The 13,766-nt window shown below is 39.9% G+C and overlaps 1 protein-coding gene across 2 annotated transcripts in view; it reads right to left on the bottom strand.

Annotated features, from left to right (window-relative positions):
* Window positions 1–13,766, bottom strand: part of adamts3 (ADAM metallopeptidase with thrombospondin type 1 motif, 3) — a 136,145-nt gene that overhangs the window by 64,287 nt on the left and 58,092 nt on the right. For both annotated transcript variants that reach the window (XM_023414303.2, XM_087176070.1), the window contains exons 6-7: window positions 4,481–4,564; window positions 1,883–2,039 (exon numbers count right to left, since the gene is read on the bottom strand). In XM_023414303.2, coding sequence (XP_023270071.1) covers window positions 1,883–2,039; window positions 4,481–4,564 — 241 coding nt within the window. The remainder of the gene's footprint in view (window positions 1–1,882; window positions 2,040–4,480; window positions 4,565–13,766) is intronic.

Below are 13,766 nucleotides of genomic sequence, written 5' to 3'. Positions count from 1 at the left end.
TTTAATAAGAGCAGAAGTCACAAGCTGATCTTCTCGCTGCTGCTGATGCTTCAATTCTCCTGGCAAAGTGAAATAGAGGCATCACTCGCTGCACGTCGAAACACAAACACTGACCCTTTTCCATCTGTGCCAGACCTACTGGGAAGAGAATATCACTCATGGATCCTTTCAGTATTTTACCCAACTTAGTCTTTTACATACGAGGCAATAGTGAAGATGAAGAAGATAAAAGGCTTTGTCTGTATGGAAAATATAGGGCCATGTTGTTTTCAGTTACAGTATGCAGGCATGCACTCATTGCTAATTAGGCATGAAGGGAAGTGTCTCTGACACACTTCAGTGTGTTGCTCATGGGATCAGACCAAAGTCCTCAGCAGGGGGGCTACCTCACTGACTAAGAAGCTTTAATTCCATCTTTGATATCCTGCAAGCAGTTTTATAACATCAGAATTTAATCAAAATGGAAAACTCTTAGATCCAACAACCACTTATCAATGTCTGTTTTTTTGTTGGTCCACTGAAGTAAATATCTAAAAAATTAGGTACTTCATTACATCATGAAATCCTGTCCAGATGTTAAGCTCACTGATTCCCAGCATTGCCCCCAACCAGTGATATTATGGTATTAATGGTATAAATGCTGCCTACTAATGAAGAGCAACTCCATGTCTACAAGGTCAAATGAGAAGGTTCATGATTTTATGGTATGTATATATATATATATATATGGACACAATACTGAGGAACAGAGACATATCATGTCATATATACAATGTTGCTCATAAAGTTGGAATAAAATATTTTGCGGCAGCAATTTACCTCCCTTTGGTGCTCAGACGAGATACAATCTGCTCTATACCCATGATATTCTGTGTTTCCTGTCATTCTGATCAAAGAGCAGCGTACACCTGATAAACATATCTTATTGCTATGATTATTAACAAAGCTTTTACCTGGACAAAGAAAGCAGCAGTAACGCTCAGCACCAAACATGAATGCATTCAATAAGTCTGAAAAAACGCGACTGTGTCAGTGAGTTCTGCCTCGGTCATGCTGCAGCTTATTAATTCCTTAGCTTTTGTCTCCAGAAAAAAGGAAGGAATTAGCAGATAAGCCAAAGCCAAAGCAAGATCCTTGGTTGCAAAATGAAAAAAAAATGCAGCTGCTGTTCACAGGGCCAAATAAAAAAAGTTGCGTCTTTAATAGTGTCAACTTGGGTCAGTTAGTTGCTCTTATTGTTTTCTGTTTGGCTGCTGTGGAGAAAATAAGAGCAGTGCAAGCAGTCAATATCTGAGATTCCAGGCTTTCCAGGTCTGCACCCACAAGAATCGAAATTAAGGAAAAGGTGCCAAATACTATATGAAGCACAAAAGGGCTTTGGGTTGTTAGGATCTGTCATGCTATTTGCACTTGATAGTGATGATAAAGGGCCTTATGATTGTTCAGCGCTTGATGTTTTTTTTGGAATCAGACAAAGGCTCTATGTTTTCAGCTTGAGCAACTGGGCAACAAAGGATTATTATCTGCACATAATACACAAATAAGAGCCGTGTCTGAAGCTTTCTTGAAAACAGCTTGTTAAATGTGCAATGTGAAATTTGCATGAGAGTTCACCTTTTAACACCGACCCAAGGTGTGTAATCCCTTAAAATGAATTGAGGGCAGTCTGAGCCTCTCATGGCTGTTAAGAATAAAACAAAGATTCAGTCCTGATTAAACAGTAGCAGATTTTACAAGACAGGATGCTTTGACTGCTGTGTATCATGATGGATAACCTGCTGTGCCTGCATTTGGATTAGCGATCCCAAGCAGGTCAAAATGCTGCAGGCAACAGTGCACTCTCAATTGAACCACAACAGCGTGTCCTCCGGGGGGCCCTTACCCTGCATCCCTGTGGGGCCGAAGCCTTGGCGAGTGAGGAAAATTGCATGGTCGTGGTGTTCGGCATGATCAGGGTCGCCTTTCTGCTGCACAAATGCCCAGCGGCACACATTCTCCAGGCTCCGTGATGGGTTCCCCCTCTCAATGAGGCTGATGGACTGACATGAAAGAGGGAGAGAGAGAATTGGTTACCGATGAACCCTGACTGTGTAAATGAACACATTAATATTCTGTCAGAAGTCTGAGATTGTACAGATTGTTAATCCTGACTGGTATGAGTAGTATTCTCCGTAGACACAGGTTTAACATGATGTTTCTAGTGTGATAATAAGTGGAGAGCAAAAACTGAATTTCCTCTACACCATCTACAAAGCAAACATACTGCACATCACATGTATTGTCTATACTGCATATTACCTTCATTGTGAGTGCAAGTGTGTGAGCCTGCATTTTTACAGTGTGTGTGAAAGAGAGCGAGAGTGGCTGACCCCTGCAATCTGCATACATTTTCTTCCCTATTTAGCATCTCTGCTCCATTATTAATGGCTATGGATGTGTCACTAGCGTGCGCTGCCAGGCTGAAATAACCATTCCTCTGAAGCGATTATAAGCATGTGTCAGCAGCATGAGAACAAATGGCATCACTGCTAACAAATCTACGACATGTTTGGACTGAGTGCTGTGTGTCTGTAATTGGTATTATTCTGATTTTGCACATGCAGGATGGCAGATTATTAATAGCAGGCATGAGACAATTGGAGCAGGAGGACATTTAAAACAGATTAAAAATAAGGTTGAAATTGAAAGTAGATGATTTATTGCTCTATAGAAGTGTTGGTTCTTTTTCTGTGCACACGGGATGATTTCGCATTTTTACCAGACTGAGGCAGAAACATTGAAGCAACTTTCTTTTTCTCTTTGTTTGCTGTTACAGCCGTTGACGAAGGGATAAATCTTCACCTTAGGGTCAAAAGCTCTGTTCCCCCACAGCAAACACAGAGAATTGGTAGGCACAGACTTTCAGTGTGGTGAAGGGGGGTTAGCATTTGAGCTGCCCCAATGCAGCAACACATTCAACATGTTATCCATAAATGTTCTGCTTTATTCATGCCGACGCTCTGCCAGAGCTTCTGGAACATCCTGGTCATTGTTTAGGGAGATTTTTGCTGATAAGAGTCCGGCCAGTGGGCAGGAGAATATTCTCGTCAACATTAAGTGGTAAAATATATGAAATGTCAGCAACTGTTTCACAAAATGGGAAGTTATCACGGATCTTCATAGGTAAAATAATCAATTAATTCATCTGTCAACTGTGACCTATGAGTACATCTGTTCTTTACAAAGCTTAAAAGTTGCTATTAATCCTTTATTAATAATATTTCTTGTAAATGGTTTTATGAATGCAGGGCCAAAAGGGAACTGGGACAATGTTTGTTTGTCCTGTGTTAACCTCATAAACAGGTAGTTTTTGTTTGACAACAGGAGGATTAATTATTGTTCATCTATCAAGCAAAAATGTCAAACATCAACTGGTTAAAGCTTTCATGTGTGAAGATTTGCTGATTTTCCCTGTCTTTCATCACTGTCATTTAAATATCTTTGGGGTTTTTGGACACAACAAGTAATCTGAACATGTCAGGAGCAGTTAGTTTCATTTTAACAGTCTGTGAACAGCAGCACTATCATAGCGTTAGCTGAAATTATGACATCTACCATTTTGTCAGATCTGTGACAAAGCAAACAGAAGTAAGTATCTTTAATCACTGATTTTTTGATGCATCTAGCAAGATACGCTGTTTCATGGCACCTTTTTGTGAAATTTGAGATGTTAAATTCATTTTTCTATGACCACATTAGTGCTAACAATGATACAGCAGCCATTACTCTAGGTCTCTGAGGCTAATATGTTGCAGTCTTCTGTTTACTGTTGGGCTATGTGTTGTAGTTCTGATGGGGATTGTTCTTCTTTCCCTGCTGATATTAAGCTGCTACATCGCACATGTATCACACACATTCGAGCTAACTTTTATTTGCTAACTGACTCTATTTATATGTTTACTAGATTAGTGTTAATAAAAGCTACCTTTTGTCTAAGTCTTTGTTTACTGTATTTCATTTTTCTGATTTCTAACCTCCATGATTAACTGTGTTGTGTTTTATCCAACACAGCACTTTCACAACTGCTTCCACTAAAGATTTTAAAGGCCATTTTCCATCTTTAACCTTGACTTGAAGTGTGTTTAGTGGTTCAATACTGTAGCCGTGCACCTGTTTACATAGGCAGAATTTTGATTCTGTGAAATTGTGATGGCAATTTTTTCTAAGCATTAGTTGATTGAAATAATTCATAGATTAATCAATGATGAAAAAAGTCAGTAGTTGCAGCCCTCTCATGGTGACTCAGACTTCAGTTGACTTCAGTGTGATGTGATCAAACCTTGTGGAGAAGCAATTTTCTGTCTCTCTTCTCCCACTCACTGAAAAATTGTACTCTGTGGTGCAAACGCTCTCACTGTCTGAGCTTCTGTCATTTTCAGTAATTTTCTGCATTTCAAAAGCAAGGCAGTTCAACACAAATGGAGGAACTATGAAAGCTCACCTTGGCATAGCCCAGCATGATCATCCTCACCAGAACCACATTGATGTGGACGCCCAGGGACTCGTCGTGGTAAATCTCATTCACCTGAGAAGCGGGGAGAAGAAGAAGGGTTACATGAAGCAAAAGACCATCTGTGTGATTTCTGTGAAAAACGGAAATTAAGGATAATAGGGATAAAACTAAAGTCAAAGTTTGTTGTTGTAGAAAAGCTAATATTAGCAAATAAAGGTTTCTATTCAATGGAGAAAATCTAGAGTTTGATCATTGTTTAAAATATTGTCATGCCTTTATGAATTATAATGGTTCATTTAAGAATACCATTGAGCTGCTTAAACAGGCCTCCAGTGCAATGTTAGTCATTTTCTGTAAATGTTTTCTGTGAATTACACTAGATCTGGGGCAGCTGGGAAGATGCACACTCTGTATCACAGTTAGGAAAAGATCTATTGGCTACTGGGTGAGGCTGTTAGAAGTAACTGAACTCAGTTGCATCGTAATGGGTCTTGCAGGTTAAGTAGATACTGGATGACTGTGGTTTGTCTCATCTCCTGACTCACACAAAAATGTAACAGCACTCACTGGTTGAAACCAACTGTTGAAAGATCAGTTCCTGCAAAAGTTTAAATTCTGTTTATGTAGAATTTAAACAAAAGCTCAAACAGGAGAGACATCTGTTGTGTGAAAACCAAAATTGCAGGCAGGCTACTTGTAATTTTAGCATCAGAATTCCTGCAGTCATTGGAAGATACACAGGCTTAGACAGGAACCAGATGATTTGAGTTATCATATTCTAAAGAATGTCCTTCTTTCTTTAAGTTACATTGGTAGCCAGGGTTGTGCGTCATTGTTTTGTCCTTAGAGTTAGCTCTGTTTGTGCTCTATACCATGTGATCATGGTAGTGAGTCACACAAATCAAGAAAAAAAAAAAGGTCAGTAAGAGGACTTTCAGTAGCTCACACAAATAGCATTTCTTTTGAGGCATTTGCGTCACTGATACATTACACCCCACATTTTGTTGATTCTGGTTTTCTACTTTCCACTCAGGATTGTAGGAGAGTGAGAGAAACAAACCACAAAGCCCTCTTTACAAATCACTCTGTGAATGACTGTAACTACCGACCTGTGCAACCACTATTTTGTGGCCTTCTGAGAGCCACTGAATACAGGAAGGAGGAACATCTTATAAACATGTTCTTGTTCCTCATAAGACATGGTTTGCCATACCAGAAGAATTTTAAAAAGAAGTCTAAACCAGTATACAGTGCCTGCAGTTTATGCACTCATACGTTTTCAGGAAAAAGGAGCTTTTAAATATACACAGCTATGCCACAATGTGTGAAAACTAGGGTCTTTATGATGAATGCAAACACATTGTGGATACAACACGGTTGGATTTGCTTCATGGGGTTGACTCAAATGTTTTTACATAATGCGTGGAAAAGCCTTTGAGATAATTGTGCCTTTACAATTATGAGAGTCTGTGGAGGAAAAAACACATGCACAGAGCTACAGAGACAGTAAGAGAGAAGCATGTGATTGTGGCTTTTTGGTATTCAGGCCATCGTTGCTCCCTGCAGCCTCAAAAGTAACGTAAGGAGTCCTGGGTAAATCAGTGAGCCCGGTCAGTGAAGGACTCTCCACAGGTAGCCAGACAAGATGTTTCAATTTGAGGGAAAACGTATAGCGGGCTTTTCAAGCTATATTTAGCAGTTGTCACTCTGTTTTACACCCCAACACTATTATCTGCCTCAGCATGGTTGCGCTACACCCGTGATTGTCAGTGACTGAGTGAATGATGAAGTTACACTATTGGTCAGTTGGGCAACCTCCGAGGCTGAAAAATATGGCCAACATGGAAGCTTCAAAATTATTTGGCGTGAACAGTTTCTATGACATCATCAGTGGGCGTTTACAGCGGATCAAATAGTGACTGGGGCATTTATTTACTTGAAATGCAGAAGGTACTATAACAGGCCTGCACAGTGAGGCAGGTCTTTATTTCTAATTCCCTCTTATTAATATATATGTAGAATTCCCGTTTGCCCTGTTAAAGTTACCCCATTACACATAAATACAAACATTTCCTGTTACTGTTTCAAAATAAAAGCCCTCTAGCATTTCAGTGGACAGAAGCCCTTATGCTCCTGAGACGAATATATTATTTTTTGTGATGACATCATGTTGTGCTAAAGTATTTTGAGATTATTTTTTATTAAATATGTTTTGGAATCGGCTGGCTGCGTGGCGCTGTCCAAGGTACTGAAAGGGTGATTTAATTCTGGCATGTTAAATTAGCATAATGTTTTTTTTTGTGTATAATTGCATCCCATATGTCAGCATGAGGAAAGGACAAGGTCCAGAATTCAGGTATCTGGGACATATTAAATGCAATGATGGATTTTCTGTTTAATTAACTCTAGTTCAGTTATCTACCTGAACATGCTGATGCTTATCAAACACATACCGTATGTTCACATCAGCAGAATAAAATTGAATGTGGTATTAAACCAGCTGATCAATGAGTGAGTGAATTAATTTTGTTTTTATTTCATTCAAAGAGGTGCCTGTCTCTGTGCAGCTGTAGCTGTCTTATCTTCATCCTCTCTAAATTCCTTCAGCTTGCAGTTAGTTAACAGTTTCAAATTTGGGGAAATACTAGCACGTAACTGTCCATAAAGTGACTTTTTACATTTCTGTTTGTGTATAGATTAAACAAATGAAACACAACATGTTAATTAGTGAGATTTACAGTTGCCGTTATACACTGTTGCTCATAAAGTTGGAATAAAATATTTTTTTACCTCTTTCCATGAAATGATGGTGACAATATGATTTATTCTTGACAGATAAAGTGTATATCTTCTCCAAACTTTAGTGGTCAATCTCTTCCAAAGTGATTACTGATGCATTTAAATAGGAATAAATAGAGGATTGTGTCTGAAAACAAAATTATTTCAACTTTATGGGCAACCGTATATATACTTTTGAACTTTGGACAAAGCCAGGTTGGCTGTTTCCCTCTTGCTGCCAGGCTTTATGCTAAGCTAGGCCTCCCAGCTTCAACTCCATAATCAATTAACAATAACTGAAAGTGATATAATAATATATAATATAATTATCATTTGAAGAGATTCCATGTTATCACATGACAAGACAAGGACAACATGTGTTTTACTGACAGCTGACCTTCAAAAGGCCCAGTGTGTGTGGTCGCCCGTCACTCTGTATTTAGTGCTGCTGTTTTGTCACTAACTGATTGACCGTACAATAAGCACCAATTGAATCAGTGAACGGATCAACATCTTGTCCAGACCTCTGACACATATGTAAGAGAAGACCTCATTAGCAACCAGGAGCAGTTGGACTGAAGCGACAGGCAGCGTCACAGTGGGTCTCATTTTCTTTGGGCCACTGATTCCTCACTGAGTTTATTCGCCTCATTGCACAATATGTCAGTGTTCTCCACACAGGGTAGAGGAGATGGGAAAAAATATTCCAGCAACATATTACTACATGCAAAATTCGCCTCAAATTTTCTGGGTGCGGCGGCACTGGAGGAGCTGTGAAACAAACTCCAAACTGCTGTACTACTTGAGGTCACAAGTTTGGAATCCATGAAGCAACAATCTTGCTGAACATGACCCGAGCTACACATGATTTTTGTTTCATTTAGAAAAAAAAGACAGATAAACGCTGCTCATCCTGAACCGGCATCCACTGGTGGGGCAGCTCTGCTCTGCTGGCAGGGGCTGCACTGTGTGCCTCCTCCTTCAGGGTGAGCTAAAATTACACCATATGTTATCTGTCTCCCACACACCGTTCTGCTTACTGTCAAAGGTTCGACGTTCTTGACACCGCAGCAACTTCTTAACAGATTACTCCATACATTTACAGTAGTTTTTCCTCTTACTGTATGTGTTCATCCTCACATTTCATTTATCCAGCTCATGTTCACCGGCCCAGAGCTCAAAATGGCCACAATATATCACTGGGGAGGGAAGCGGGAAATTGATGGGGTTACCGATCAATACCACTAACTTGATTACTTCCCCAGCTGTCTGTCTCAAAACGGACTTTTTGTGTGGAATCACTTCAAGAAACTCTCAAGTGTCGCTTCATGTTGGAGCTTTGGTAATAAAACTTAGAATTCAGCATTTCATCACAGCTAAGCATCAAGCTTTGTCACTTGCTGTCTTCTCTGCTAATGAGATGCACAAGACTCGCATATAAATGAGAAGCTGCAGACACAAAACACTAAGTGTGTGTATGTGAGTCGGTGTTACTGTCAGTCAGTCCTGATGTGTCCGAACTTGACAGCTGAACCCTGAAAGTGGCAAAACTGACGGAAACAGCAGTTGATGAATGAAACAAACTTCAGGAGGGTTGAGGAGATGAAAGGCATGTGTGGGAGAGTGCAAAAGACAATCAGAGAAAGTGAGGATGACACCTCAACCTGAAAGAATTTAAAGATTGAAGAGTTTTAGCCAAAGAAAGTAAAGGATTTAAACATCTTATACTTTTATGTTTTCACTAAATTAAAAGTTCTGTTCTGACAATGGACCATGGTCCTACTTTAAAACATGCTCAATTGAAGTATTACAATAATTACCTCTTGCACTGTATGTACTGTATGATGTGCCAAAAGTACATGGACACCTCTGACCGCATGCTTTTGGCTTTCCTTTGGTATTCCTTTACCTTTACCTCCACTTGAGGGAATGCTTATTTCTACAAGAGCAGTTTATTCTATTATATTTTAGACAGATGTGGTCCTACAGTTTAAAGAATACCCTGTCCTGTTTCAACATGACAATTCCACCGTGTACGAAATGCAGTTAATAAAGAAATGGTTTTTCCCAGTTCGGTGTGGAAGAACGTGAATAGCCTGCAAAGAGCCTTCACCTCAACCCCATTTAACACCTTTGAGCTGAACTGGAACGCTGACTGCAAGCCTGATCTTATCACCCAATATTAGTTTTGGACACACTCGCCAATGCTCTTGAAGCTGAATGGGAGTAAATCCTCGAAGCCAGGTTCCGATGTCTTGTGGAAAGCCTGAAACCAGATGAGCGGAGGCTGATATAGCAGCAGGTTAATGCCCAAGGCTTTGGGATGATGTTTACAAAAATTATGCGTGTGAAAGGGCGTATTGCAAAGCCTGTTCTTGTGATGAACACCGACACCACATTTTCTCCTGTAGTTTCTACTTGATGATAATACAATCCAATACAACTGCCCCGCAATAAACTCTCTTAATTTATGATGACATTGTTAGTAGTGCTGTTGTACTAGTCTGCATTATAGATTACAAAATATTACAACACACCGTTGGTAATGCAGTCCAGATATAAAACGCAGCCTCCAAGACTTCTCCAATACCAAACCTGTACATGATAAAATGGTAACTCAGCACACTGTTGCTGCAATACCTAAATGTCACCAACAGAGGTCCATAAAAGTCACGTATTACTTTACTTTATGTCCCATGAGAAACGCTCATTAATGAAGTAAAGTGGAACCTCTGCCTCCAGCCTCTCTCTCGATGTCATGAGTGGGTTCTACTTTTTTTTTTTTTTTTGATTTCTTTTTAGTGGCTGTGGCCCACTGGAGTTTGGTTTAGGTAATTTCAGTTAAACTCAAAATTTGTATCTTCTGCGTCTGATTTCAGAAACACAGATCTTCACTGCCTCTGATATCTCGACAGCTGATGTTGCTTAGAAGTGCCATTTCTGCTGAGAGCAGAGTGCGCAGGATATATCTTTTCATTGGAGCTCTTTATGGCCGCTGAGGCATTGTGTAATAACTTCTGTCGGGCACTTTCATGACCGATGTGAAGCTAATATGAGGCTGTTATTGATCTCTGACAAGCTGAGAGGAAAAACTGATGCTACCCCGGGAAGCTATTTCATTCCAATGTGTATCTTTTTATCTGTACACCACAGACTGAAACTGATCCACTAGCAGCCACAATCTTTTGTTAACGACTACCGACAACAAAGAACCAAAAATAAATAATGGTGTGAAGCCTTCAAGCCACAAAATCCCTTTCATCCTCACTCTAACACAGACAGGTCAAAATAGCCAAAAACGATGAGCCATAAAATGCAACAAAAACAGAAGCAACATATTCTGAAATGTTTGATAATGAGTGTTTGATCTCACACCATCATTTGTGAACACCGGAAATGAAACATGCCTTTCACTTAATTGGATTGCAAAGCACAGTTGAATGTACAAGGCATCCATGCATGTGATGTGTGAAAGAAAGAAATAGACAAAAAACAGAAACAAATCAAACAGAGGAGAAAAAGCACAGGGGATAGTTCCTGCGATGGCCGCTCGAATATGCTTTTTTTTTAATGAAGATAAATTGTCCTGATAAAGAAAAGCTGTACAGCTCAGTCTGACAGCGGTGATAAGGAGGAACGCCTGAGCCACAAGCACTCAAGGAGGTTCATTAATGAGCAATGATCTGACAGTAAAATAAGAGACTTCATTCTTTTTGCTCATTCAATCACTGTAGATTGGGCACTAAGGGTACACACACACACACACACACACACACACACACACACACACACACACACACACACACACACACACACACTCACACATCAGATAAAATTCTTTGGGGGATGGAGAGAATAGAGGGTGTGTGATGGTGTGTGTTGATGACGATGAGTAGGATAAATCAAAGAGAAAGAAAGGGAAGAAAAGAAAGGATGGGACAGGAGAGAAGGAGGAGAGAAAGAAAAGGAACATGGAAAAGAGGAGATGAGAGGAGAAGAGGACTAAAAGGGGAGGAGGGGAGGAACAGGAAAAACAAACGAGGAAAAGGGGAAAAGAAGAAGGTCATGAAGACAGAAAGAAAAAGAGAGAGGAAAAATAAAAAAAATAAAATGATGGGTGAAGATGGACCAGGAGAAAGAAGAGAGGAAAGTGGAGAGAAGTAAAGATGGGAAAAGAGAAGGAGAAATAAAAAGGGGGATAGAGAGGAGAGAAAGGAGAAAAGAAGGACAAAAGGGAGGTTTGTAGACTGGAGAGAAAAAGAGAGGTGAGAGGAGGAGGGGAGAGGAGAGGAGAGGAAAGGAGATGACACAAGGTAAGACCAGAGGAAAAAAAGGGATAATAGAAGGGTAGAAGTTTAGAGGAGAGGAGGGAGGAAAAAAGGATTGGAGGAGAGACGAGAGGAGAAAAGAAGAGCTGAAGGATAGAAGGGAAGAAGAGAGGAAGAGAGGAAGGGAGAGGAGGGGCGATAGGATGGAAGAATAGGAGGGAAAGGAGATGAGAAAAGATGAGTGGAAAAAAGGGAGAATAGTGTTGAGGAGGGAAGGGGAAAAAAGAGAAGCGAAGTATAAGAGGAAAGAAGGACAGATATATGGAGGTATAGGGGAGGAGAAGTGGAAGGATGGAAGGAAAGGAGAGGACATGATCACTGTTCAGAGTCCAGAGCCCCAGTTGCCTGCAGTTGAAGCCAGCAGGGACCTCTACTGGAAAACACCATCAATAACCTCATCATGCCATCACAGCCAGAGAGAGAGAGAGAGGGAGAGAGAGAGAGAGAGAGAGAGAGAGACTGTGGTAGACATGGTTATCACATGGCATCATCACATTTTCTCTGAATAGCTGGACTCTATAGAAGGAACATTTCTTATGGAGATATGTCCAGAAGTAAAAGAGCAGAGAGTTGATTTCGTTTTTTTTTTTTTTTTGTAGGTTCAGTTCTTTTCCCTTCTCTCCCAAAATTGATTAAATGAACGATTAAAGGAATGAAAAAAAAAAAAAAGATGAGATAGTCAAGAGTGAGAATATAGATACTGGTCAATGTTTGACCAGTAGATGATGATCCAATCATGACATGGACAACCAGAATTATGAGATATTGAGTCAGTGTTTTATCTTAGTAATACACTTATATAGTAAGTCATAAATACATAATAATAAGGAATAAGTCAACATTATTTGTAATTTTTTAATTATCATTTTGGTCATAATATTGAGTTAAGTTTAGTTTGACGAAAATAATCAAAACTCTTACTCTAAGTTTTTTTAATCATTCCCATGCTTTCATAATTTTTACTCTTTTTTTGGCAGAAATGAGCTTCCATGTAAAATAATAAACAGATGTCACATGTTGTACGGTAATGAAATATTAAGAATTGGTTTTGTTTTCCAGGTCAATTCAGTTCATTCACCGTTTTTCCTGGACAGCCTCTCTAACCCAAACCCACACTCCAGGAAACACATGAGTGACAGGCCCTGATTGGCTGCCATCGACACACAAATGACTGAAATCCTCTCAGTCAGTCCAGCTTGCAGTGTTTGCAGCAGAAAGCCTCCATCCACTCAGCAGATGCACCTTATCTGAGTAGTGGTGACAACCAGGCAAAGTCCAGTCCTGTGATTGTTCTCTAATCAAGCTCACTCGATTCAGGTAATTCACTTCAGCTTTTAACTAAACTGCTTTCATTTCCAAAACACAATAGTCACAATGTGTTACCATTATATTCAATAAAAACAGTGTTTATGAGAGTTTCAAGTGTATAAAGGCAGCGCGGGCAACACAGGCAAATGTGTTTCCACATACACAGACAAAAGGTAAAGGGCTGACGAGTGTAAACAGAATTATGTAATCAATGCTTCTGAACATATATGCATTTGAAAGGATTATCTTTTGTAGCGCTGCTTGAAAAGGATTTACAAAATATTTTCTGGGACAATGTCTTCACAAGAAATGCTTGACAAGTAATCGGGAACACAGCCAGCCCCTCTGCAATCGGCAGATAGCAGGCTAAAACCGTGACACACTCGATATCAGCCTGATAAAATCAATGGTGGCACAGTCCTGTTCGTGGCTGACTAACAATGTCCTGCTTTTAACCTGTGATTCCTTGATTTCTTTCACGTTTGAAGTCTAAATCTTCCCCTACAACATGTCACCAATGATATATATATATATATATATATATATATATATGTATAAAACAAAAGCTATCATAATCTGTGTGCATGTATGAATATGTGGAATACCATCATCTTCAACCCATCCCTCACCCTTTGATCGTGAGTCGACTTGTTGCTGAGGAACAGCATCAGAAGCATCTCTGCACAGAACAACACTAGGGAGAGTAAGTATTTTTTACCTGCCTCTCCATCTGCATTAAAATGTCTCATTAACAGAGCACCTCACCACGCAGGCACCAAACAAAACCTTCCTCCACCACTCGTGAGGCTTCTCTGTGACAACTCGATGAAGAAACACTGCCATTGTAACCCGACTCTGAA

This window comes from Seriola lalandi, unplaced genomic scaffold (assembly GCF_002814215.2).
Source record: "Seriola lalandi dorsalis isolate HSWRI2012SDOR001 ecotype SW California unplaced genomic scaffold, Sedor1 jcf7180002054524, whole genome shotgun sequence".
Lineage (NCBI taxonomy): Eukaryota > Metazoa > Chordata > Actinopteri > Carangiformes > Carangidae > Seriola > Seriola lalandi.
This window is presented reverse-complemented; position numbering and strand designations above follow the sequence as displayed.